The sequence below is a fragment of the Bos indicus genome, chromosome 4, assembly GCF_029378745.1.
Source record: "Bos indicus isolate NIAB-ARS_2022 breed Sahiwal x Tharparkar chromosome 4, NIAB-ARS_B.indTharparkar_mat_pri_1.0, whole genome shotgun sequence".
In the NCBI taxonomy this organism is placed as follows: Eukaryota; Metazoa; Chordata; class Mammalia; order Artiodactyla; family Bovidae; genus Bos; species Bos indicus.
In genome coordinates, this window is record NC_091763.1 from 25,341,395 (window position 1) to 25,365,951 (window position 24,557).

Consider the following 24,557-nt stretch of genomic DNA (forward strand, 5'->3'; position numbering starts at 1 on the left):
ATGGTCCTGACTCAGTTTTTACAGCAAACATTGTGTGATAAACTAAACATCTTTCCTCATCGGTAAATGTGACTCTATTGCATCATTCTTTTACAGCTGTTTAATTTCCACAGGACAGATGATTCAAAAATCCTTTCCCCTCTCCGGTTGTTTCTTAGATTTCCCTTATTAGAGATAATATCACAGTCATGTACTTTGTCCCCAGATGATCAAACATGAGGAATTGTAAGGGCAAGGGAGCTAGGCCTCATGGGGGTGGGTCCTGCCTGTCCCTCTTACAGCTGTGTGACTCTGGACCCGTTACTTAAATGTCTGTGCCTCAGTCTTCACATCTGTAAACTGAGCCTGCTGTGGAAATCTTGCAGGTAATACAGCAACATAAAAGATTTATCGCCACTCTAAGCTGCCTTCTGGTCACAGGAGTGATGAAATTGTGGTAGGGGACTGATCAGAAGTACCATGACATTAACCCTTTAAAAGGGCTCTATTTTTAATTTATTTATGGCAAAACAGGGTCAGGTACCTATTTTTATATTTCCAATTGATAAATATCACTACATAGGTTTTACAGTTAAAACGTCATTTTAAATAGCTACTTTCTGTAACTTAAGATATTTCTGATAAGATGGAGAAATGGTTATATATGTTTTAACTTATGAAAACCACCTGTATTAACTGTAGGGACTATAGCACCAGTGTGCATGCAGCGTCACAGCTTTCTGTTCTGACAACTCCCATCTTTTTTTCCTCTGAGTGGAAAAATCTCATAGCTTTTTTTTTTTTTAACTTTGTACATAGCTATTTGTCATATCAACTTGCTTCTTTAAATAGACTGCTATAAAAGTTGCATCTGAGCAAGGTTTTAACTCTTGTTGGAACAGACTGTCACTGGGTAAGCAGTCGGTCTCAGTGGGGTGACGGAGAGCAGGGGTGTCAGAACCCGAACTTGGTGACAAACTCATTGGTGCATGAAGTGGGCCTATACTGAGGATTCAGAGCCTCTCTCATTTCTGGAGAAGCCTCGTGGAATGGCCGGTGGGTGCCAGTGTCAGAGTTCAAGCCAGGTAAGGAGCGTGTCCTTGTGGAAAGAGGCAGCCTGGGGGTGGTGTAGGAGTTCCAGCAGGGGGAGGTGGGCATCCAGCAGACCCGTGTGGACCGTCAGTCTCCAAGCTGAGTGAAGGGAGAGTCCATCTTGCAGGGCCACCTGGGCTTCAAGGTGGACCTTAATTGTCCACGAATGATAGCAGTACCACCCCACTGGCCAGCGTTTAGGAAGGCATTGTGACACCATTCAGGCCCAGGACACCCACAAGGATGCATTCAGGAAAGGAGAGACTTCTGGAAAGGTTTTCACTCTCAGAAGGTGATGATGAAAAGTAGCCCTTCTTATTCCTCTCAATAGTAATACATCAAAACGTGAAACTTGGAGCTGCCACTGCTGTCCTGTGACAGAAGGAGGCGACCTGAAGGGAAGTTGACTTAGAGGAGTATAGCATTTAAAATGAGCAGGGTTCTGGAGCCCTGGTCCTGACTGTATAGAGCGCAGAACTGCTCTTCCTTTGGGCTTCTGTTATGGAGGCAAGGCATTTCTTAACTGTTTGAACAAGTAGAGCCTAGTGTCCAGGTGCCATAATAAAAGACATCCTACCTGATAACTATACCTTTCCTCCATACTTAGCACCTATCACTGCCAACGAGTCTGCTAGTGGCTCTGTGCGTGACAAACCAGAAGGACCAAGACACTGAGTGGTTGGAAGCAAAACCCAAGATCATTTATAGATAAACAATATAAGATCCAGGGCTTAGAAACTGTCCTGGGAAAAACCCACAGCCAGACTTTATGATTTTCCAGTGGGTCGCTCTTATGTGGAACTCCAGACAACTGCCTCAGGGTCATTCCACCAGTTAAATGAAGCTTCTTAAATGTTCTTCATTAATACAGAGTGTGAGCTTGTTATGTTGCCATGGCTACCTACAGTTTAGGTGTGATCCATATCTAAGTAACAACATGAAGTTAAAAAAATAGCTTATTTGATTAATAATTGTATAGGAAAAAAATATGGCAGGAGGGAACAAAATAGCCATAGGGTGAGAAGTTAAGCTGTGGAAGCTATACTTTTTTTAGCAAAGAAACTGTCAAGTTTACCAATCCAATAATATTCTTAGTAAATTTTCTTGTCAAAGGACTTCTGACAGGGAATTCCTGAACTTTTAGCGAAAACAGAACCCCCAAATACCAAGGGATCATGTCAAAGAACAGAATAATTTTGATAGTAGAAGTCATTTTCACCGTGGGCCACACCAAGATAAACAGTTAATGGGCGTGCACTTGTAATACTTTGAGTCATTAATTTGTAAACGACAAAGATCGGAAATAAGGGATTTTCTTCACCCCAAAGACATCCTACTTACTAAGGCCATAATACAAAATATAACAAAACTCAACAAAAGGAAATTGAAAAGGAATGTATGTAATCATACCAAAGACAGGATGCATGACATTTCCCACCAACTAACACTACAATAGGTAGCTGAATCAACTAGCTATACAATCTGACTTAGAAAATATAGAAAAGATTATTTAAAATAATGTCGTATAAAGGGCTTAGTTGACTTCCTTTGTCAAATGGTATTCACACTTTAGTGACAGTATTTTAAAAGTTTGTTAGTAAAGGTAGGAATGCAGTAGAATATTTTTAGACCACCTACATTTAGCGTACATTAAATTACACAACACATTCCTTTTAGTAAATGCTCCTTTTATAACATTCATTCCTGTTACTAATAGAAACTGCAAAGAGGATTATGATATTTAATTAATTCACAAAATGCAGCTGTACTTCAAGCTCTTGGCATCTGTCCAATATTTTTAATGTAAATTTTTAGAGAAAAAAGAGGAATTATTTCCATTTTTTCTTATTAGTTCTTAATTTGGGGGAGGAATGGGGCAAGTGAGATCAATAGAGGAAAACTCTGGGCAAGTGTTGCAGTAAAAATCAGAGTCAGTGTGGGCAGGATGTAGACCCAAGAAATCCCGTGTATATGTGAAAATTCCATGACGTTATAAGGTACACCTTCAGGATAATACTGCCACATCAACAAACTTGGTAGTATTCTTGATTTAAAGTACTTGGTAGTATTCTTGATTTAAAGTAGAGAAATCTAGTATAAACCAGCTTAAACAGAAAGAAAAGTGTATTGACCCACATAACCAAACTGCAGTGGAAACAGGCATAAAGCTAGCTAGCACCAAGAGCTCAAATGCCATTAGACATGATCTTCTCTTGCTCTGTATGTTAGTTGTTTTTTTTTTTTTTAAGTGAATAAAGGCTTTTTATTTAATTATTTTTTGGACATGCTGCATGTGGAACTTCCCTGAACCCATGCCCCTTGCACTGGACCACCAGGGAAGTCTCTGTCTGTTAGTTTTATTTTCTTCTACTGTAGATCCACTTTCTATATAGAAAGAAGCATGGGTGGTGGCAGTCTCTAGGCTCATACAATAACAGTTTAATGATAGTGAAAAGATCCTAGAGAGGGATTCTGATTGGCCTAGCTACTGTGATGGATCAATAATTGTGGCTAGAGTTGTGAGGTCTGGATAAGCTTAAATCCCCACCTTTAGACCAAAAACTATAAGCCAGGGAGGTAAGTCAGGCAGACCCTATTCTAACAGTGGCTTTTAACCAAACCTCTCATTATAAGAGTAGGGTAGAAAAATGAATACTTAAAACTAATACATGTAGGATGAGTTCTAGTTAGCATTATTAGAAGAGTATAAATAGTAGAAAAAAATCATCAGATTATAATGACAACCAATAGAGTGGAAGAATATACTGCAAGCCACATATCTGACAAGGGTATAGTATTCAGAGTATGCAAGAACCGGAACAGCTGAAAAACAAACCAATCAAGAAGTGGGCAAAAGTCTTGAATACCCATTTTTCCAAAGAAGATATACAAATGGCCAACAGGCACATGCAAATGACACTCAACGTCACTAGTCATTGCTGTGCTGTGCTGTGCTCACTCACTCAGTCGTGTCTGACACATCATGACCCTGTGGACTGTAGCCCACCAGGCTCCTCTGTCCATGGGATTTCCCAAGCAAGAGTGCTGGAGTGGATTGCCATTTCCTACTCCAGGAGATCTTCCTGACCTTCAACCTGAGTCTCCTAGGTCTCCTGCAGTGGCAGTTGGATTCTTTACCTCTATGCCACCTGGGAATCCATTAGTCATTCAGTTCAGTTCAGTTCAGTCGCTCAGTCGTGTCCGACTCTTTGCAACCCCATGAATCGTAGCACGCCAGGCCTCCCTGTCCATCACCAACTCCAAGAGTTCACCCAGACTCACGTCATTAGAGAAATGAAAATTAAAATCATAATGAGTGTTGGTGAGTAGAAAAATTCAAACCCGTATGTTGCTGGTAGAAGTGAGGTGGTGCAGCCACTGTAGAAAACAGTTTGATGGCTCCTCACAAGTTAGTTTGGACCATGGGAGGGAGCAACCAGAGGCTGTGGGAGGCAGGCTTTGTAGGAATAAGAGGGTGGGGTGTCTTGGTTCCCACACAAGGATGTGATTAGATTGACGAATTCTGCGGGCTGGCAAGGAACTGAAATCTGCTGCTTAGGAGTAAGTGGTAATTGTGCCTGGTCTGCTTGATAAGGAGGATTGCTTGACCAGGGGACCTTATCTGTGAGGGCAGAGCAGGGAGGAGAATGTGCACTTAGGTCATTTGAGGGCTTCCTGGTTTCAGGTATTGAGGCAGCAAGTGATACTAATTCCAAGTCTTATACTGCATAGATTTACCACAAGAAAGAAATCCTCCTTTCCCCCTTAGTTCCAATTATTCTGCTTAGCCTGTCTCAGATCATGTACCTACCCTTAATGCCAGAGGTTTGAAGATTATGATTATCAGCCTCACTGGGCCATAGGATTGGGAATGAAGCTGTGCCCCAATGAAAAACATCTCCTTTCAAAAGACAGTGATCAAATGACAACATAATGCCTAATCACAATGTGTTCCTTCCCTCTGCTTCCCTACTCCCTTTCTCTCTCACTTTTTTCTGTTTCTTTTCCCTTTTTTCTTCTCTTTATCTCCTGCTCCTCACCTCCTCTCTGCAACTTCCCTTCCATTCTCTTTATCCCCTCCCCCATTTTTTTACTTTGTTCTGTTCTCTCTCACTTGCGTCTCCTTATCCCCTCACCCGTTTTTAATTGTCCATGCCTGCAATAGCCCCCAACATGTATCACCTATATAGCGCCCCAGTGGCTCAATGGTAAAGAATCTGCCTGCAATGCAGGAGACACAGGTCCAATCCCTGGGTCAGCAAGATCCCCTGGAGGAGGTCATGGCAACCCACTCCAGTATTCTTGCCCGGAGAATCCTCATGGACAAGGAGACTGATGGGCTACCATCCGTAGGATCGTAAAAAAATCAGACACTACTGAAGCAACTTAGCACACAGGAATCTAGTGGCCTTCAGCTGGACTCCTGCTCCTTACTGCTTTAGTCAGATCTCTAAGTAAAGGAAGAAGAATTAGGCAAAGCCAAAATTAACTGTTAGTCTACTTTTCCTATCCAAATTTACAAAAACTGGCCAAATTTCATGGAAAGTATACCCTAATTGGGAAAACCAATTTTTCCTTTGTTATAATCTAAAATGAGTTCATGAAGCAAAGATCAGTTTCTGAAACTCTAGATGTACTTTCAATGCAAAAATCTCTCAATGACTTTGTACTTTTTATGAAAAAGGTTTTTCTGAACTGCTTTGCAATACATAGTATTTCTAATTAAAATAATTATTGATCTTTTGTCTTTGTTTTGTGGGGAAAGGTGGTAATGAAAGCATTGCTAGTAAAATACCTAGCAGCTGAATAAAGGCTACAAAGAGTACACAGTTAATATGGTCAATAACACAGTTTGGAATTATTTACAAAGGTAATTGAAACACTTCACACTCTAAGCAAATAAGAGTAGTGGTTTTAATGATCTACTTGAATGCCAGGTAATATCAGAGTAGAACCAACTACAATTAATGTGTTTAAAGCTGTAGATACCCATGAGATTGCTTCCTAACAACCGTTTCTTGGAGTGAATCTCATTCACATCCTCTAGTCCATGGCAGAGTGTGTAGCTTATGGTAGGGACTCTGTCAGTTTCAGTGCCTGACTGGCTAAAGGAATGAATACATTGATAAAGGACATCAGATCATCTGATGTAGCTACCTCATGCAGTGAGACTGCACTTTAAATGGCTTGATTGCCCAAGTGTAGCCTGTGGGTAACTCAGGCTTCTTGGAGCTAGTTTGGAAGTCTCTCTGCCACTTTGTAGACAAGAGCAACAAAGAAACTGTCTCCAGGAATCCCAGATGCCACTGCTAACACTGATCTTCTGCAGAAATAATCCAGGTCAAAAAGGGATATGACTTTCAAGCTGAGTCCTTATTCTGAAATGTTTAAATTATGGGGGTATGAAGAAGAAAATTCCAGCAGGTTCAGATGCTTGAGTTAGAAAGAGTCACAGAGAAGCCTATATGTTAACAGAGGTGAAACCCAGCTCCAACATAACACCTCAAACTTGAGAAAATAATAGTGCTTCCATTGTCCCACTACATTTTTTTAACATACAGCACATTTGAAAAAGTTTTCATGTAAGAAGATGAGAAAATATTTATTGACTTGGTAATAGCATTTATTCTGGCAGATGGTATTTTTTTAATGTCAAAACTCAATTTAGATTAAGTTGTAGTTTAATAACAACCCTCCAACTAAATCATTGTCTATTATGATAAAATAGTTAAATTTATTTTTACATTTAAACATGTAGTTGCATGCAGATAACATTCCAAAAATATATCTGTCTTTCCAGATTTAAATATTAGTTTGAAATTGTCAGGATGGAAATTTTGTCAAGTGTTTACAACATAAGGTGACAGGAGCAAGAATTCTTTTGAGAAAGATTGAATTTGATTATTTAAATATATCTTTCTGGTCTTCTGAGATTTTAAATTGATATTGGTTTATTTCTTTTGATGTCTTGTCAGTTTTTTAAAATTTTTTATGTATATATCTTTAATTGGCATATAATTGCTTTACAGTGTTGTATTAGTTTCTGCTAAACAACTATACTGATATTTATATATAATGTGCATATTATATATAATACATACATGTGTGTGTGCATGCTATGTCACTTCAGTCATGCCCAACTCTGTGTGACCCTTTGGACTGTAGCCCACCAGGCTCCTCTGTCCATGGGATTCTCAAGGGAAGAATACTGAAGTGGGTTGCCATGCCCTCCTCCGGGGGATCTTCCTGACCCAGGGATTGAACCCATGTCTCTTGCATCTCCTGCATTGGCAGGAGGGTTCTTTACCACTAGCACCACCTGGGAAACCCCAATAATATACATACATGTTTATAATGACCTATTGCTGCATGGCAAATTACCTCAAAACTTTTGCAGCTGAAACAGCAAACATTTATTATCTCCATTTCTGAGTGTCTGGAATCTGGGTGTGCCTCCACTGGATAACTCTGGCTGAGTTTCTCAGGAGGCTGCATGGCTGTGACCTTCTCAAGGCTCCAGTCTGGGGGATCTACTGCCAAGCTGGCTCATGTGACCATTGCAGGCTTCAGGTCCACTCTGGCTATTGTCCAGAGACACCAGTACCTTGCTATAAGGGCCTCCCTATAGATCAGCTCACAACACGATGCTGGTTTACCTCAGAGTGGGCCAGAGAAGAAGGGAGAAGGTGCCCCAGACAGAAGTCACAGTCTTTTTGTAACCTGCCCTCAGAAGTGATAGCCTGCCCTTCTGCCATATTGTTCATTCAGAGTGAGTCCAAAGTCCAGCCTACACACGAGGGGAGAGGATTAATTACACAAGGATGAGAAAACCAGTAGGATCACTGGGGGCATTGTGGAGTTTGCCTGCTATGTATGTGTGTGTGAGGGGAGGTGCACACATGGGTGTACATTTGTATGAATATATACGTACACGCATGCACAGACATGCATTTACACGTGCATGCACACATATGCTGGGTTTCCCAGGCAGTGTTAGTGGTGGAGAACCTGCCTGCCATTGCAGGAAATGTAAGAGACACAGGTTCAGTCCCTGGGTCTGGATGATCCCCTGGGGGAGGGCACGGCAACCCAGTCCAGTGTTCTTTCCTGGAGGATCCCATTGACAGAGGAGCCTGGCAGGCTGCAGTCCATAGGATCACACACAGACATGACTGAAACGACTTAGCATGCACACACACACACACATAAATATATATACACACATATATATACATGTATATAGAGCCACACATTTATATAGAGACTTTATGCTTGAAATGCCTGATTGCTACATCATATGTGTGATAAAATGCAATATTCCTTTTTATATTCATCTATTTATTATTAATTGAAAGATAATTGCTTTACAATACTGGGTTTCTGTCATACATCAACATGAATCAGTCAAAAGTATACGTATGTCCCTTCCCTCTTGAACCTCCCTCCCACCTTCCACCCCATCCCACCACTATAGGTTGTCACAGAGCCTCAGTTTGAGTTCCCTGAGTCATACAGCAAATTACCACTGGTTATCTATTTAACGTATGGTAATATATATGTTTGCATGCTACTCTCTCCTTTCATCTCACCATCTCCTTCCCTCCCTGCTGCCTTGTCCCTAAGTCTGTTCTCTATGGAAATGCAGTATTCTTAATAGCATTAACAAGACTTCTCTGCCAGCTTAAGATAAACGTCTATCAGTAACTCATCAAGTCAAAACTGAGCAAAGCAAGAGAAGGGTTAGTAATTTCGATGACATTACACATGAAGTGCTATAATGAAAATTAATATTTGTGAGTTGTGTGAATTCCACCCAGTACCACCTCTAATTTCAGGCAAGGGGGCTTCTGCCCTAGGCTCCTTGATTTAGAGGACACTGCTCAAGTCTTCTACTGGACTCATGCCCCACCACTCTCATGCACTCCACCGAGGGACAAGTGGATGAACCCACCTGGAGTTCTTGCCCCCTCTATGACCCTAATGGACATGTGATGCCCTAGGTGTAAAGGATAGTGAAAAGGTAGCTATAGGAGGGGATGGGCAGAACTTAGGTTCTTGGGAGAAGATGTGAAATCACACTGAAGCAAATTCAGGTTTGGAACTGAAAATTATATCATTTGATTAAGCTGGGACTTTGTCTAGAGGTTTCTAGCTTTTCCAGACAATATAGGATGTTTCCAAACTTGAATCACTTCTTATTCCTATACAGGAAGGTATTTTGAGGGTTGTATGTGAATTCTGAGAGAAAACAGGTATGTAAAGATGAAGTGGAAAGGGCTGCATCACTTAAAGCATCAAGTGGTAGCATTCTGGGCATGGACCTTGGATGTCAGTGAAGGGGTGCTTTTGGAGATAGATTCAGAAATGACGTTTATTCAGAGGCTGGAGGCAACAGCCATTAGCCTGGGAGAAGAGAGCAAAGAAGACAGCTTTGAACTTCCCAGGGGGTTCCGTGGTAAAGAATGGCATCATATATCATAAAAAGGTATACATATAAGAATGCAATTTGATAGTAACTGATATATTATTTATTCTATGGTCATTGTATTCAGTAGGAATGGGTGGTAATTATTCAAGACAAATTAAGAAGAGAATTTTTTTAAAAATTATGTCGCTTTCATGATGGCCATTACATGCATAATTTTTTTCTTACACACTTTTTACTAGCAAATTATTCTTGAAAAACAATTATATGTCAACATCTCATTGAGAACCTTTTATTCTGTGAACAATACTTTCTACCTGTCTGGGAGAGTGTAATTAAATAGTGGATTTTTTGAAGTAAACTTTCAGCTTCTTTATTTTACTGTTGAAGAAACTGAGGCTCAGAGCCATTAAGTGACTAGAAGGTGGCCAACAGATAGTTAATTTCAGAACTGAGACTAAACCCCACATGCCCTGACTTGGAACACAAGGCTTTTTTTTCGTATCCAAATCCACATACATGATATGATAGAGCTTTCAAACTGGGATATGCATAGCCCTGCAGGCAATGGCAGCATGCCAGGGAGGCAAAGCCACAGGATAAACACAGGGTGTCTTGCTTCAATGTAAATATTACTCAAAGATTTGAGGGGAGTTGGGGGAACCACTTTATTTTTATATTAAAACAAAATTGATTATAAAGGAGAATGTACATTTTACATGAATTTTTAAAATTTCAGTTTGGATTCCTCAGGCTATAATCCCATCAAATGGAGGTAAAAGTTCTTTCTGTTCACTTGACTAGGGAGGGGTACCTCTTCTGTAGCTCCCAGTGTATGAAGACATCTAGGAAGAACCTTTTATACAAGGAGTGCCTTCACTAATTCCCATCTTTCACATTTCATTTTAAACTTGCATTAATTTAGTCCTTGCAATCAGTTAATGGTAAATTTTTCTTGAAGAGGGAACATGTAAAGACCTCTTAATAGATGAGTCTCTGAGTTCCTTTCCTAAGAACAGAGCTGTCTGTTTAAAATTTATTTCCTCCTCCGAATCAGTGTAAAGTGAAGAGATTTCAGAATAAAATATTTAAATGTGATTTTACTAGAAATTAACTGGTTAGTAGTTTACTTCTATAAGACACTCTCTAAAAATAAATAGCCTATGGTTGTAAACCTCACATTTGTGTAATGTACAAAATTGACCAAGGAGTATGCATTTCCATTTTTCTATGTAGTATATTAATAAATGATATCTGGAAAGTTGTAATACATATTAACAGCAAAGACGGGAGACAAGATGCTAGTAAATTATTTTATACCTTTTCTCAGTGGACCATTCCTGTCTGATTTTTATTCCTGGGTTAAAAACTATTTAAACAATGGTTCTTAGATGGTACCATGGTACCCCATGGTACCAGAAGAACTTTTATCCACCCACCCCAACAGGCTCAAGTACTTATAAAAAGTATTTATACTCAAATATTTATAAAAAGTTCTAGAAATAATATGTTTTGACTTCTTCACTGAAACCTTTTTTCAATGCTCTATTCCAATACCAACACTTTTTAATGCAAGTAGCTTGATCCATTTCAAAAAATTACATATAATTCCTAGATTTCAAGTTCAAATTTGGTGCCAAGAAACCAACCTATTGAATTGAATCAATTTTTATTAAATGCAGTGTGTTAGGTCCTGGCCAAAAAAAAAAAAACACAACCTTCCAGCCTCCAAACTTTTCCAAGCTAGAGGAAAACCAAATTCATATAAATAAAATCATCAAGTCTTCAAGATTGGATGAGACTGGCCAAATAGTGGCTCAGCTTAACAAAATAAATCCTAATGCAATATTTCGTTTCAGAAAATAAAAATTAATGCAAAAAATACATGATAAACAAAAATGTCAAATTTTAAAATAAAGACAGTCTCACTATTATTGATTTTTTCCCCCTCCTTTTGAGTTAAGCTCCAGGAGGACTCCACCAGGCACCGCTTCACTCCTACCCTCCACAGGTGGCTGGTGGTTTCCACACACATCTACTTTTCAGAAACCTAAATTTTCTAATATTCATATCTCAATAGAGTTATTATTACTGGGTGACTTCAGTGGGGCCCTCTGATACACTCCTGGTCTCTGGTCTCTACCCGATCGCGATCTCTCCTTCATCCGCGGTATGCAGCACCCCGCGCAGGAGAAACACTAGAGACCTGAGGTGCGACGCAGTGGCTGTTGCAGGGCCACAAGCGCAAACGTCACAGAAGTCCGGATTTGGCTTCACATCTTCCCTACTTCGGATTGGCTTTTAGTCCACAGGGCGGTGGTAACTCTTGGTAACCGCCAGAACAGTCAGCCGCAGGCCAGGCTGGGTCGATCACAGGTGCTGCTGAGTGCCTGGGTGTCCTGATGGCCAGGGACCCCAGTCATCTGCCGCGTGCCTGCCGACCCCCAGCAATCCCAGTGAGGGTCGCAGAAGCTGCCCTGGAAATCAGCCGTAGGGTAAGCATCTCCCTCTTCCCCAGACCACGGAGCGTTTCGGGGGATCCTGACAGATGCTCCAGTCCGCTAAAGGCCACTCCGGGGTCCGGGGCGAAGGGATAATGCAACCAAGGTCCCCAGGCAAACCTTCCACTGAGGCTAGAAGCCTGTAATCTCCTGAATGGGGTTTGGGGACTGCCCCGGTCCACACTAATTTACTCTGACCCTTTCCCATTTAATATCTCCTGCATATACAATTGGAGAAGGAAATGGCAACCCACTCCAGTGTTCTTGCCTGGAGAATCCCAGGGACGGGGAGCCTGGTGGGCTGCCGTCTATGGGGTCGCACAGAGTCGGACACGACTGAAGCGACTTAGCAGCAGTAGCAGCAGCAGCAGCATATATAATTATGGCAGTTTATAGAGACTAACCGGAGAAGGCAATGGCACCCTACTCCAGTACTGTTGGAAAATCCCATGGATTAAGGAGCCTGGTGGGCTGCAGTCCATGAGGTCACAAAGAGTCGGACACAACTGAGCGTCTTCACTTTCACTTTTCACTTTCCTGCATTGGAGAAGGAAATGGCAACCCACTCCAGTGTTCTTGCCTGGAGAATCCCAGGGACGGGAAAGCCTGGTGGGCTGCGGTCTATGGGGTCGCACAGAGTCGGACACGACTGAAGCGACTTAGCAGCAGCAGCAGCAGCATAGAGACTAACAGGACTTCCCAGGTGGCGCTAGTGGTAAAGAACCCTCCTGCCAATGCAGGAGAGGTAAGAGACACGGTTCGATCCCTGAGTCAGGAAGATCCCCTGGAGAAGGGAATGGCAACCCACTCCAGTATTGTTGCCTAGAGAATCCCATGAACAGAGGAGCCTGGTGGGCTACAGTCTATAGAATGAAGGAAGAGTCAGACACGACTGAAGCAACTGAGCATGCCAGCTGGCACACAGAAATTAAGACCATAAATTTGAAATCTTGACCCTCCAACAGATATATATACATGTAGAGCCCTGAAATGTTGTTTCCCTAAAGTGCAGATTGACACACTGGGAGGAGAGGTTGTTTGAGGGACAATACAAGCAGAGTTGAGGACAGTTTGCTGCTGCTGCTAAGTCATTTCAGTGGTGTCTGACTCTGTGCAACCCCATAGACAGCAGCCCACCAGGCTCCCCTGTTCCTGGGATTCTCCAGGCAAGAACACTGGAATGGCTTGCCATTTCCTTCTCCAATGCATGAAAGTGAAGAGTGAACGTGAAGTCGCTCAGTCATGTCCGACTCTTAGCGACCCCATGGACTGCAGCCCACCAGGCTCGTCCATCCATGGGATTTTCCAGGCAAGAGTACTGGAGTGGGGTGCCATTGCCTTCTCCTGAGGACAGTTTAGATAATGACTAAAAGAATCCTTGAGTGGGAAATGAAAAAAGTCACAACTGTGTTGTGCCATTTAGGACCTAACAAGGTGTTCTCGTGTTCTCACACTTATCTAGAAAGGCTTGGAGCTATGATAATTAATCAAGGCTGAACGTTCTATAATGAATTGGAAACTTCACACTAAATCCTAACTAACTCGTGGTGCATGTGTATTGCATGAAGGTATAGGAATGTATCATTATAGTAGATAAACCATCAAAGTGAGGATATTTTCTTCTATAGACCTTAATAAAGTCTTCATTCTTCTAGGATGTAGTAGTCCCACAATTTTCAAATATGTTATTCTATTTTATCTAGATCCCAAGGTATCTGCAGTGGAAGTAGCTGCTTTTTTTTCTTCTCTATGCTAAAACGATCTACATCTAAGTTTTGTGCTGTGTTGTTTTTATTTTCCTGTTTCATCAGTCAGTTAATTTGAAAGCTAACATTTCCCCCTTTTCAGATTCCTGAAATTACTCTGCAAATTGAATACCTTTTCTGTGTGATATTCTCTACCATGCTACACAATATTGCAGATTCAAATTCTACCTTCTTGAAACCCACCCTCCCTGCTCCCATTGTCTTTTTGCTTCTCTTCATAACTTTATAACAATCCCTCGTGTATCTTCTTATGCAGCTTGGCTCTCTCCTCCTCCATCCAAATGTAGACACTTCAGGATGATCTTCCCTGGGTCCCACTCTCTCCTCTGTGCTGGCTGACGACCAGGCTGGACATATCTATCCTGACACTCTGGTGAGATTCGCTCTCCCACTTGCAACTTTCTGGTGGTCACCTTGACCTCTTCCACCAGTGCCTCAATTTCACCCTTTCTCAACTGCATGCATCTTCCCTCCCAGTCACCTTTCTCATCATCATGTCATCACATTATTATCATCACCAGTGGCTTCCCTTGCCCTTATTCTCTGCCTCCAGTTACTTGCCAGTTCTCATCAATTCTCTCTGTATCTCACATGTCATACCTGTTCACTGCTCATTCTCACTTGCTTCTGTCCCTGAGGCAGGCTTATCAGATCTTGACTTGATTTTCCAGAGGCAACCTTGCTTCCTGTCTGCAGTTCAATCTGCACCCTAAGCCATGAGATATGGTATGCTTTGTCACATCTTTTCTCCTGCTTAAAAATCCTATAATACTTCTCTGCAAACTTCCCAGAGTTGAGTCCATTGATGAATTACCCAGTTGTTATTAAGTCCATTCTTTTACAGCCCAACAAAGCAAGGGAACCAAAAGAGAAGGAGGAAAAATGATTTTAAAATAACTTGATATTGGATATTACTTAAAAGCATTGATATAGTTGTCATGTGAAAAATCAGAACTTTATTGGACTTCCTTACACTGATTTCACCATGCTGTTAGTATATATATTTATTGTATATATATTTAATTTATATATATTCAAAATTAAATTTAATTTTATATTACATAAAATATGTGATTTTAAGTTAGAGTTCTTGACCCATTAAAGTTTTCTTTAAGCAGTAGGTACATACTTCTGAGCCTAAATTTCAAAGTGAGCACAAGTATATGACTCCAATTCACCTTTTAAAATGGATCCCTCACAGTTGCTTGCTGTATTCCTTTTTCCTGCAGCCAAAGAATGTACAGCCCTAATGCCTTGTACGTTCTTCCCTTGCTTTTCCTCCTTTGTGTACTTACTTCCCTGTGACTAAAACACTCATCCATCAAAATCTTTGTCTAAATTGTCCTCATCATTCAGACTGAGTCCAACTGTCAGTCTTGCCCTAAAATCCTCTCAAAGTTCCCAAGGTTGACAGTACTTTCTTATTCCTCTGAATTCACTAGAGTGGTATTTTTCTTTTCTCATAGTGCTTAACATTTGCAACCTTCTTTTGAAACATTGTGTATCCTTCCTTCTCTTATTCAAAGTTTACTTATAGGGAATAGACATTTTACCTGATTCATTGCTACATTTACTAGCTAGCCATAGACTAAACTAGTCACATCCTGAACCACAGTAGTTTGTGGTTCAATAAATAGCTGAATGATCTGTTTGGACAAACTTTGGTAGAAATGTTCATGTAAAAGTATGCTGTTGTGTGCAGCTATAGTAAAAAATAGTATGGCAATTCCTCAAAAAGTTAAACATACAATTATCATGTTATCCAGCAATTCCACTTCTGAGTATTAATATATACTCAAATGAAGTGTAAACAGGGTTTCAGATATTTGTACACCCATATTCATAGAACCATTATTCGCAACAGCCAAAAAGTAGAAGCAACCCCAGTGTCCACTGATAGCTAAATGGAAAAACCAAATATGGTATACACATACAATGGAATATTATTCAGCCTTAAAAGGAAGTAAATCTTGACACACTACAACTAGGTAATTCTTGAAGACATTATGCTAATCGAAATAAGCCAGTCACAAAGAGAGAAATGCTGCATGCTTCCATTTATATAAGGTACTTAGAGTAGTCAAATTTATGGAGACTGAAAGTAGAAGGGTGAGTGTCAGGAACAGGGGAGAGAGGGAAAGAAATGAAGAGGCAGTGTATAGTGGGTACAGAAGTTCATTTGAGATAGATGAAAAACTTCTGAAAATGAATGGTGGTGATGGCTGCACAGCAATGTGAATGCACTTAATACCACAAAAATGTACAGTTAAAATAGTAAATTCCACATTATGTATATATTACCACAATTAAAAAAAAAAAAAAAAAAAACAGTTCAGGGAAAGAATTCTTGTGTCTCTGTAGATGAAAGGAATATGCTGCCAGTGAAGTTGTTTGTTGATTGGGAACTGGAACTGTTCCACCACAGATTCACTGAAACTTGAAACTTCTTGGCACATTTTCGAGTTCTTTGGCATTTTGACACTTTGGTGTTACCAGATTCATATGAAAGTTTTGCTTGGAAGGAAGTATGCCATGATAAAGAGCTGTGTAAATGAATAATTAATTACATCAGTGATTTACATATTGTGAGTTTAAATTTCCCTTTTTCATCTTTTTATTTTCAAAATTTAAGTCCTGAAATATTCATTCCATGGGTAAAATGTTCAGAATGTATACTAATTTCTGATTACTAAGTTAATGTCATAAAATATTCAAACATTATTGAAAAATGAATTCCCTAAAAAGTGACAGTCCCTTATAATCTCAAGTAATAACTGGTTAATGGTTTGGAGTGTGTGCATTTTGTGTGCATATAAATGTCGTTAGTAACAAAAATATTGTTACATATATAAATATTATACTGCCAATGGCATTTTTACTTAAAAATATATTTTGGATATATTTTTTAGGTCTAGATATCCATCTCTCTCTGTTTTTAAGCTATTGCATATGTCCTACTGTGAAGTTGCATCTTACTATAACCCCTATTCCAATTAATTGGGCATATTTCACAACTACAGACAATATATGTATGAGATGAGCAATGATATTCACATTTTGCTTGTGTGTGTATGTACTGATGTATTTCTGAGTGTTAGATGTGAAACTGTGGGATTAAGTTAGAAGCCAGCTTGCAATTTTAAAAGGTAGCTGCAAAATTTTAATTATACTTTGACTAAGCCTTAACATTCAAAACACTTTGGCAAAACTGAGATTGACTGTGTTTAGTACAAGCTGATGGTTTTGATGTTTAAATTAAAATACCCAGACGTGGATGTCTAATGGGTTTTTCTAAACTCCAAATTCAGCTCATTTATCATGGTCAAAAAATACCCTAATGGAAAGGCCTACACCTGAACCAATAAATTCTCCAAGCCCCAAGATCCAACTTGTGTAACAGGGTCACAAAGAAAGTTTGGGGTATAAATTAGCAGCTGTTCTCCATCCCTGGGATATCTGTCTTCCTCACCTCTAGATACTTGTTCATCCCATTAAATCTAACTTTTTCATGTCCCCTACTAGGTAACAAAACCAATGTCAAAAATCCATAAATCACTTCCTGACAGTATAACCTCACCACCCACAACAAATTCAGGTTGAAATTTCTGAAATTTGGTGATTGCTTTGACCCTGATAATTACAGTGTTTGTCAGATTCCAGAAGTGCAATGATTATACTTTCCACTTCTGCTGTGTCTTGTTAGCTTTACTCCTTCATTGACAAATTATAGACGGTCTTTAATTTTTCCATATCATCTTAGGCTACATGGCCTATAAATGTTATTTTGTAATTTAGTAAAGGATCTTAAGAAGAAAAAGCAAAGCAGTGAAATAGCTGTTGTTGGATATGTATTTTCAAACAAAAAACCTATGGGAATAAAAATTGCTTCTTCTCCACCAAAAATTCCCATGGTCCAAGTATATTAGTAATTTTCGAAACATGAAGACACTATTTCTTTGCAGAGGAAAAAAATAACATTCATACACTCATTCATTCATTTGTCCGAGAACTTATAGGGTGCATTATACTCCCTCCATCTCCAACCTTGACACTGTCTTCTGTAAAAATGGAAATCCTACCAAAAGCATCAGTCCTTCATGCTTAAAATAAAGGAATATTTACAGATATTTAAAGACCAAATTACTCTTCCTCATGGAGAATAAAAAGCTTGTTTTTGGTATATAAGCACACATGCACATTTTTTTTCTCTTGATTAAAATTTATTTACACATCTGTGCCCGGGATTAAGGATAATGAAATTCAACCACAAAAATGATTAAGTAATGTTGAATTGTAGTGTTGGAATTTATCAGTTTAGAGTAGTTGCCTCCATATTCACCTTTCTTTTGATCTTTTTGTAGACATTATTGTTATTGACTGCAAATGTCTCAGTATTTTTGCTCAGTGGAATGTGGCTTGACAGATTAATTATATGTTATCAGGCAATTGAAGAGCAGCTAAAGATATGTGGCCACAAGAAGGATGCTGATGTCTTTGAGCTGTTTCTTTCTCAAAAGTAAGTGTACTTTATGTAAGAAAGAGAAGGGCATCATGTTATGTTTTATAGATTCAAATGTTCTCTTCCCTTGTTTTCCCCTTGTGTGGACTGGCTTTCACATGGTTTTTGGCATTCACAGTCTCTATTGGAGAGGCAGGATCCTGAAATGGATAAAAACAAAGATTATGGAGTCAGGCTGAGTTGGAATCCCAGTTCTGTCTCTTCCAACTAGATGATCCTGGGCATGTCGTAAACCTATTAGGGCTGTCAATTTAGCCAATATAAATTTAGAATACCAGTTACATGTGCATTTCAGAGAAACAAATGAATATAAGTCTTTTAGCATAAATATGCCCCACATCACATTGGGACATTTGTTGTTTCTCTGAAATGCACATGTAACTGTGGATCCTGTATTTTATCTGGCAAACCTATTGCCTACATATAACAGTACTACCTGTTTCACAGGGTCATTGTGAAGATTAAGTGAGTTAGTTGAGAGTAGGGAAGGGTCTGGTACACAGTAAACAATCAGCATTAGTGCAGTTAATATTACTACTGTGATTAAAGGATAATGACTCGTTATAGCACTGTACTGAAATGATAGCCCCTATTATACTATAACCACTACCCAATAACCTTCATACTAACTTTACTGGTAAGTAGGAAAACTTCTGCCTTATGTTACAATTTCCTTTCATTCCACTCTAACTTCTCAACGTGGCAGGCGGCAAAGTGAGTCTGTCGGTAATGCCTAACGCGGCTCCCAACTTCTTCTTCAGAGCAAGTCACAGTGCCTGAGGTAGAGCCCAGGTGGAAGACAGAGTATGTGTTCAATTGGATGCTGACAGCACAGGTTTTACTACTGCACCAGTGATGCCTATGTAGAAAAGAGGCTTATCATATTTCTACTTGTACTTAATATTCAGAATTTAGCTACTTTTTAAAGAAAATGTCCTACTTTATCAATGAAGTTAATCACTTTTTCCCTGGTGATTTGAGGAAATCCTTTATTAATAAACATATTTATTTTGATAAATATTAATATGTTTTAGTTCATTAGTGCCATGAATAATAGTTATCTTTGTAATGACCCTGAATCTCTTGGTGGTAAGAGAATAAATAGCTAATAAATTTAAGATTTTAAAAAATAAACTTTTTAGAATGGAGCAAGTATGATAGGCAATTCTGACAAACTTAAGGTCATACTTTGATCCTCTCTATAGACCAGTTTGTTTTACAATAACAATAAATATTTTTTTGTCTTCAAAAGATTGCATCTCTAAGCCTTTCATGATTTTAACAACTGTATACTATTGATCATTAGGATAAGTAGATAACAATAAGAAATGCTTTAAAACAGTAGCAAAAAGGAAATATTGATTTTCTGACAGTGGATAATTAGTGGTCTTCTCAATTCAAGGATAATACATTTTATATCCTCAGAATACTAAGTTATCATTTAATACATCTAGGTACAAAAAATGTTTCACAGTCCAGATGCCAATAAACTGGTTAAATTAGGTTATTTGCCTAAGTCTTTGTTGCCCTTGGAAAATGGAAAGGATCATATCAATGTTTCCTTGAGAAATCATGGAGAACATATACTGTAACAACAGAGTTAATGTATCATTGTCAGCATGAGTCATTGTCATCAATAGTAGTCGAATTTCTTTCTTTTTTTAAAAATTTTTCTTTACTTTAAAATATTGTATTGGTTTTTCCATACATCAACATGAATCCACCACAGGTGTACATGTGTTCCCCATTCTGAACCCCCCTCCCATCTCCCTCCCATCCCATCCTTCTGGGTCATCCCAGTGCACCAGCCCCGAGCATCCTGTATCATGCATCAAACCTGGACTGGTGATTTGTTTCACATATGATATTATACATGTTTCACTGCCATTCTCCCAAATCATCCCACCCTTGCCCTCTCCCATAGAGTCCAAAAGACTGTTCTATACATCTGTGTCTCTTTTGCTGTCTCGCTTACAGGGTTATTGTTACCATCATTCTAAATTCCATATATATGCGTTAGTATACTGTATTGGTATTTTTCTTTCTGACTTACTTCACTCTGTATAATAGGCTCCAGTTTCATCCACCTCATTAGAACTGATTCAAATCTATTCTTTTTAATGGCTGAGTTGCCGAGATTCATGGGGGTCGCAAAGAGTCGGACACAACTGAGCAACTGAACTGAACTGAACTTAACTGAATACTCCACTGTGTATATGTACCACAGCTTTCTTATCCATTCATCTGCTGATGGACATCTAGGTTGCTTCCATGTCCTGGCTATTACAAACAGTGCTGTGATGAACATTGGGGTACACATGTCTCTTTCAATTCTGGTTTCCTCAGTGTGTATGCCCAGCAGTGGGATTGCTGGGTCATATGGTAGTTCTATTTCCAGTTTTTTAAGGAATCTCCACACTGTTCTCCATAGTGGCTGTACTAGTTTGCATTCCCACTAGCAGTGTAAGAGGGTTCCCATTTCTCCACACCCTCTCCAGCATTTATTGCTTGTAGACTTTTGGATAGCAGCCATTCTGACTGGTGTGAAATGGTATCTCATTGTGGTTTTGATTTGCATTTCTCTGATAATGAGTGATGTTGAACATCGTTTCATGTGTTTGTTAGCCATCTGTATGTCTTCTTTAGAGAAATGTCTGTTTAGTTCTTTGGCCCATTTTTTGATTGGGTCATTTATTTTTCTGGAACTGAGCTGTAGGAGTTGCTTGTATATTTTTGAGATTAATTCTTAGTCAATTGCTTCATCTGCTATTATTTTCTCCCATTCTGAAGGCTGTCTTTTCACCTTGCTTGTAGTTTCCTTTGTTGTACAGAAGTTTTTAATTTTAATTAGGTCCCATTTGTTTATTTTTGCTTTTATTTCCAATATTCTGGGAGGTGGGTCATAGAGGATCCTGCTGTGATTTATGTTGGAGAGTGTTTTGCCTATGTTCTCCTCTAAGAGTTTTATAGTTTCTAGTCTTATGTTTAGATCTTTAATCCATTTTGAGTTTATTTTTGTGTATGGTGTTAAAAAGTGTTCTAGTTTCATTCTTTTACAAGTGGTTGACCAGTTTTCCCAGCACCACTTGTTAAAGAGATTGTCTTTTCTCCATTGTATATTCTTGCCTCCTTTGTCAAAGATAAGGTGTCCATAGGTGCATGGATTATCTCTGGACTTTCTACTTTGTTTCATTGATCTATATTTCTGTCTTTGTGCCAGTACCATACTGTCTTGATGACTGTGGCTTTGTAGTAGAGCCTGAAATCAGGCAGATTGATTCCTCCAGTTCCATTCTTCTTTCTCAACATTTCTTTTGGCTATTCGAGGTTTTTTGTATTTCCATACAAATTGTGAAATTATTTGTTTTAGCTCTGTGAAAAATACCATTGGTAGCTTGATAGGGATTGCATTGAATCTATAGATTGCTTTGGGTAGTATACTCATTTTCACTATATTGATTCTTCTGATCCATGAACGCGGTATATTTCTCCATCTATTAGTGTCCTCTTTGATTTCTTTCACCAGTGTTTTATAGTTTTCTATATATAGGGCTTTTGTTTCTTTAGGTAGATATATTCCTTTTTTTTTTTTTAGGTATATATATTCCTAAGTATTTTATTTTTTTCATTGCAATGGTGAATGGAATTGTTTCCTTAATTTCTCTTTCTATTTTCTCATTATTAGCATATAGGAATGCAAGGGATTTCTGTGTGTTGATTTTATATCCTGCAACTTTATTATATTCATCGATTAGCTCTAGTGATTTTCTGGTGGAGTCTTTAGGGTTTTCTATGTAGAGGATCATGTCATCTGCACACAGTGAGAGTTTTACTTCTTCTTTTCCAATTTGGATTCCTTTTATTTCTTTTTCTGCTCTGATTGCTGTGGCCAAAACTTCCAAAACTATGTTGAATAGTAGTGGTGAGAGCGGGCACCTTTGTCTTGTTCCTGACTTTAGGGGAAATGCTTTCAATTTTTGACCATTGAGGATAATGTTTGCTGTGGGTTGGTCATATATCAGATCAGATCAGTCGCTCAGTCGTGTCTGACTCTTTGCGACCCCATGAATCGCAGCATGCCAGGCCTCCCTGTCCATCACCAACTCCCGGAGTTCACTCAGACTCATGTCCATCGACTCAGTGATGCCATCCAGCCATATGTTCCTTCTATGCCTGCCTTCTGGAGAGTTTTTATCATAAATGGATGTTGAATTGTGTCAAAGGCTTTCTCTGCATCTATTGAGATAATCATATGGCTTTTATTTTTCAATTTGTTAATATGGTGTATTACATTGATTGATTTGTGGATATTGAAGAATCCTTGCATCCCTGGGATAAACCCCACTTGGTCATGATGTATGATCTTTTTAATGTGTTGTTGGATTCTGATTGCTAGAATTGTGTTAAGGATTTTTGCATCTATGTTCATCAGTGATATTGGCCTGTAGTTTTCTTTTTTTGTGGCATCTTTGTCAGGTTTTGGTATTAGGGTGATGGTGGCCTCATAGAATGAGTTTGGAAGTTTACCTTCCTCTGCAATTTTCTGGAAGAGTCTGAGTAGACTAGGTGTTAGCTCTTCTCTAAATTTTTGGTAGAATTCAGCTGTGAAGCCGTCTGGACCTGGGCTTTTGTTTGCTGGAAGATTTCTGATGACAGTTTCAATTTCCGTGCTTGTGATGGGTCTGTTAAGATTTTCTATTTCTTCCTGGTTTGGTTCAGTTTTGGAAAGTTGTACTCTTCTAAGAATTTGTCCATTTCTTCCAAGTTGTCCATTTTATTGGCCTATAATTGCTGATAGTAGTCTCTTATTTTCCTTTGTATTTCTGTGTTGTCTGTTGTGATCTCTCCATTTTCATTTCTAATTTTATTGATTTGATTTTTCTCCCTTTGTTTCTTGATGAGTCTGGATAATGGTTTGTCAATTGCATTTATCTTGTCAAAGAACGAGCTTTGTTAATTTTTGCTATAGTCTCTTTTGTTTCTTTTGCATTTATTTCTGCCCTAATTTTTAAGATTTCTTTCCTTCTACTAACCCTGGGATTCTTCATTTCTTCCTTTTCTAGTTGCTTTAGGTGTAGAGTTAGTTTATTTGACTTTTTTCTTGTTTCTTGAGGTATGCCTGTATTGCTATGAACCTTCCCCTTAGCACTGCTTTTACAGTGTCCCACAGGTTTTGGGTTGTTGTGTTTTCATTTTCATTCATTTCTATGCAAATTTTGATTTCTTTCTTGATTTCTTCTGTGATTTGTTGGTTATTCAGCAGCGTGTTGTTCAGCCTCCATATGTTGGAATTTTTAATAGCTTTTCTCCTGTAATTGAGATCTAATCTTACTGCATTATGGTCAGAAAAGATGCTTGGCATGATTTCAAGTTTTTCGAATTTACCAAGCCTAGATTTATGGCCCAGGATGTGATCTATCCTGGAGAAGGTTCCATGTGCACTTGAGAAAAAGGTGAAATTCATTGTTTTGGGGTGAAATGTCCTATTGAAATCAATTAGGTCTAACTGGTCTATTGTATCATTTAAAGTTTGTGTTTCCTTGTCAATTTTCTGTTTTGTTGATCTATCCATAGGTGTGGGTGGAGCATTAAAGTCTCCCACTATTATTGTGTTATTGTTAATTTCCTCTTTCATACTTGTTAGCATTTGTCTTACATATTGCGGTGCTCCTATGTTGGGTGCATAATATTTATAATTGTTATGTCTTCTTCTTGGATTGATCCTTTGATCATTATGTAGTGTCCTTCTTTGTCTCTTTTCACAGCCTTTGTTTTAAAGTCTATTTTATCTGATATGAGTATTGCTACTCCTGCTTTCTTTTGGTCTCTATTTGCATCAAATATCTTTTCCCAGCCTTTCACTTTCAGTCTGTATGTGTCCCTTGTTTTGAGGTGGGTCTGTTGTAGACAACATATATAGGGATATTATTTTTGTATCCATTCAGCCAGTCTTTTAGTTGGGGCATTCAACCCATTTATGTTTAAGGTAATTATTGATAAGTATGATCCCGTTGCCATTTTCTTTATTATTTTGGGTTCGAGCTTATACACCCTTTTTGTGTTTCCTATCTAGAGAAGATCCTTCAGCATTTGTTGGAGAGCTGATTTGGTGGTGCTGAATTCTCTCAGCTTTTGCTTGTCTGTAAAACCTTTGATTTCTCCTTCATATTTGAATGAGATCCTTGCTGGATACAGTAATCTGGGCTGTAGGTTATTTTCTTTCATCACTTTAAGTATGTCCTGCCATTCTCTCCTGGCCTGAAGAGTTTCTATTG

General features: G+C 38.9%; 1 protein-coding gene across 2 annotated transcripts in view; it reads left to right on the forward strand.

Annotated features, from left to right (window-relative positions):
* Positions 1-882: 882 nt before the first annotated feature.
* The window catches only part of LRRC72 (leucine rich repeat containing 72), a 76,838-nt gene continuing 53,163 nt past the window's right edge, over positions 883-24,557 (forward strand). Inside the window, exons 1-2 of one of the 2 annotated variants that reach the window (XM_070787564.1) lie at positions 883-1,064; positions 18,206-18,279. In XM_070787564.1, the coding sequence (XP_070643665.1) occupies positions 969-1,064; positions 18,206-18,279 (170 nt within the window). In that variant the 5' untranslated portion in view covers positions 883-968. Of the gene's footprint in view, positions 1,065-11,712; positions 11,992-18,205; positions 18,280-24,557 lie in introns of those variants that run through there. The other variant, XM_070787563.1, reaches the window with a different exon arrangement.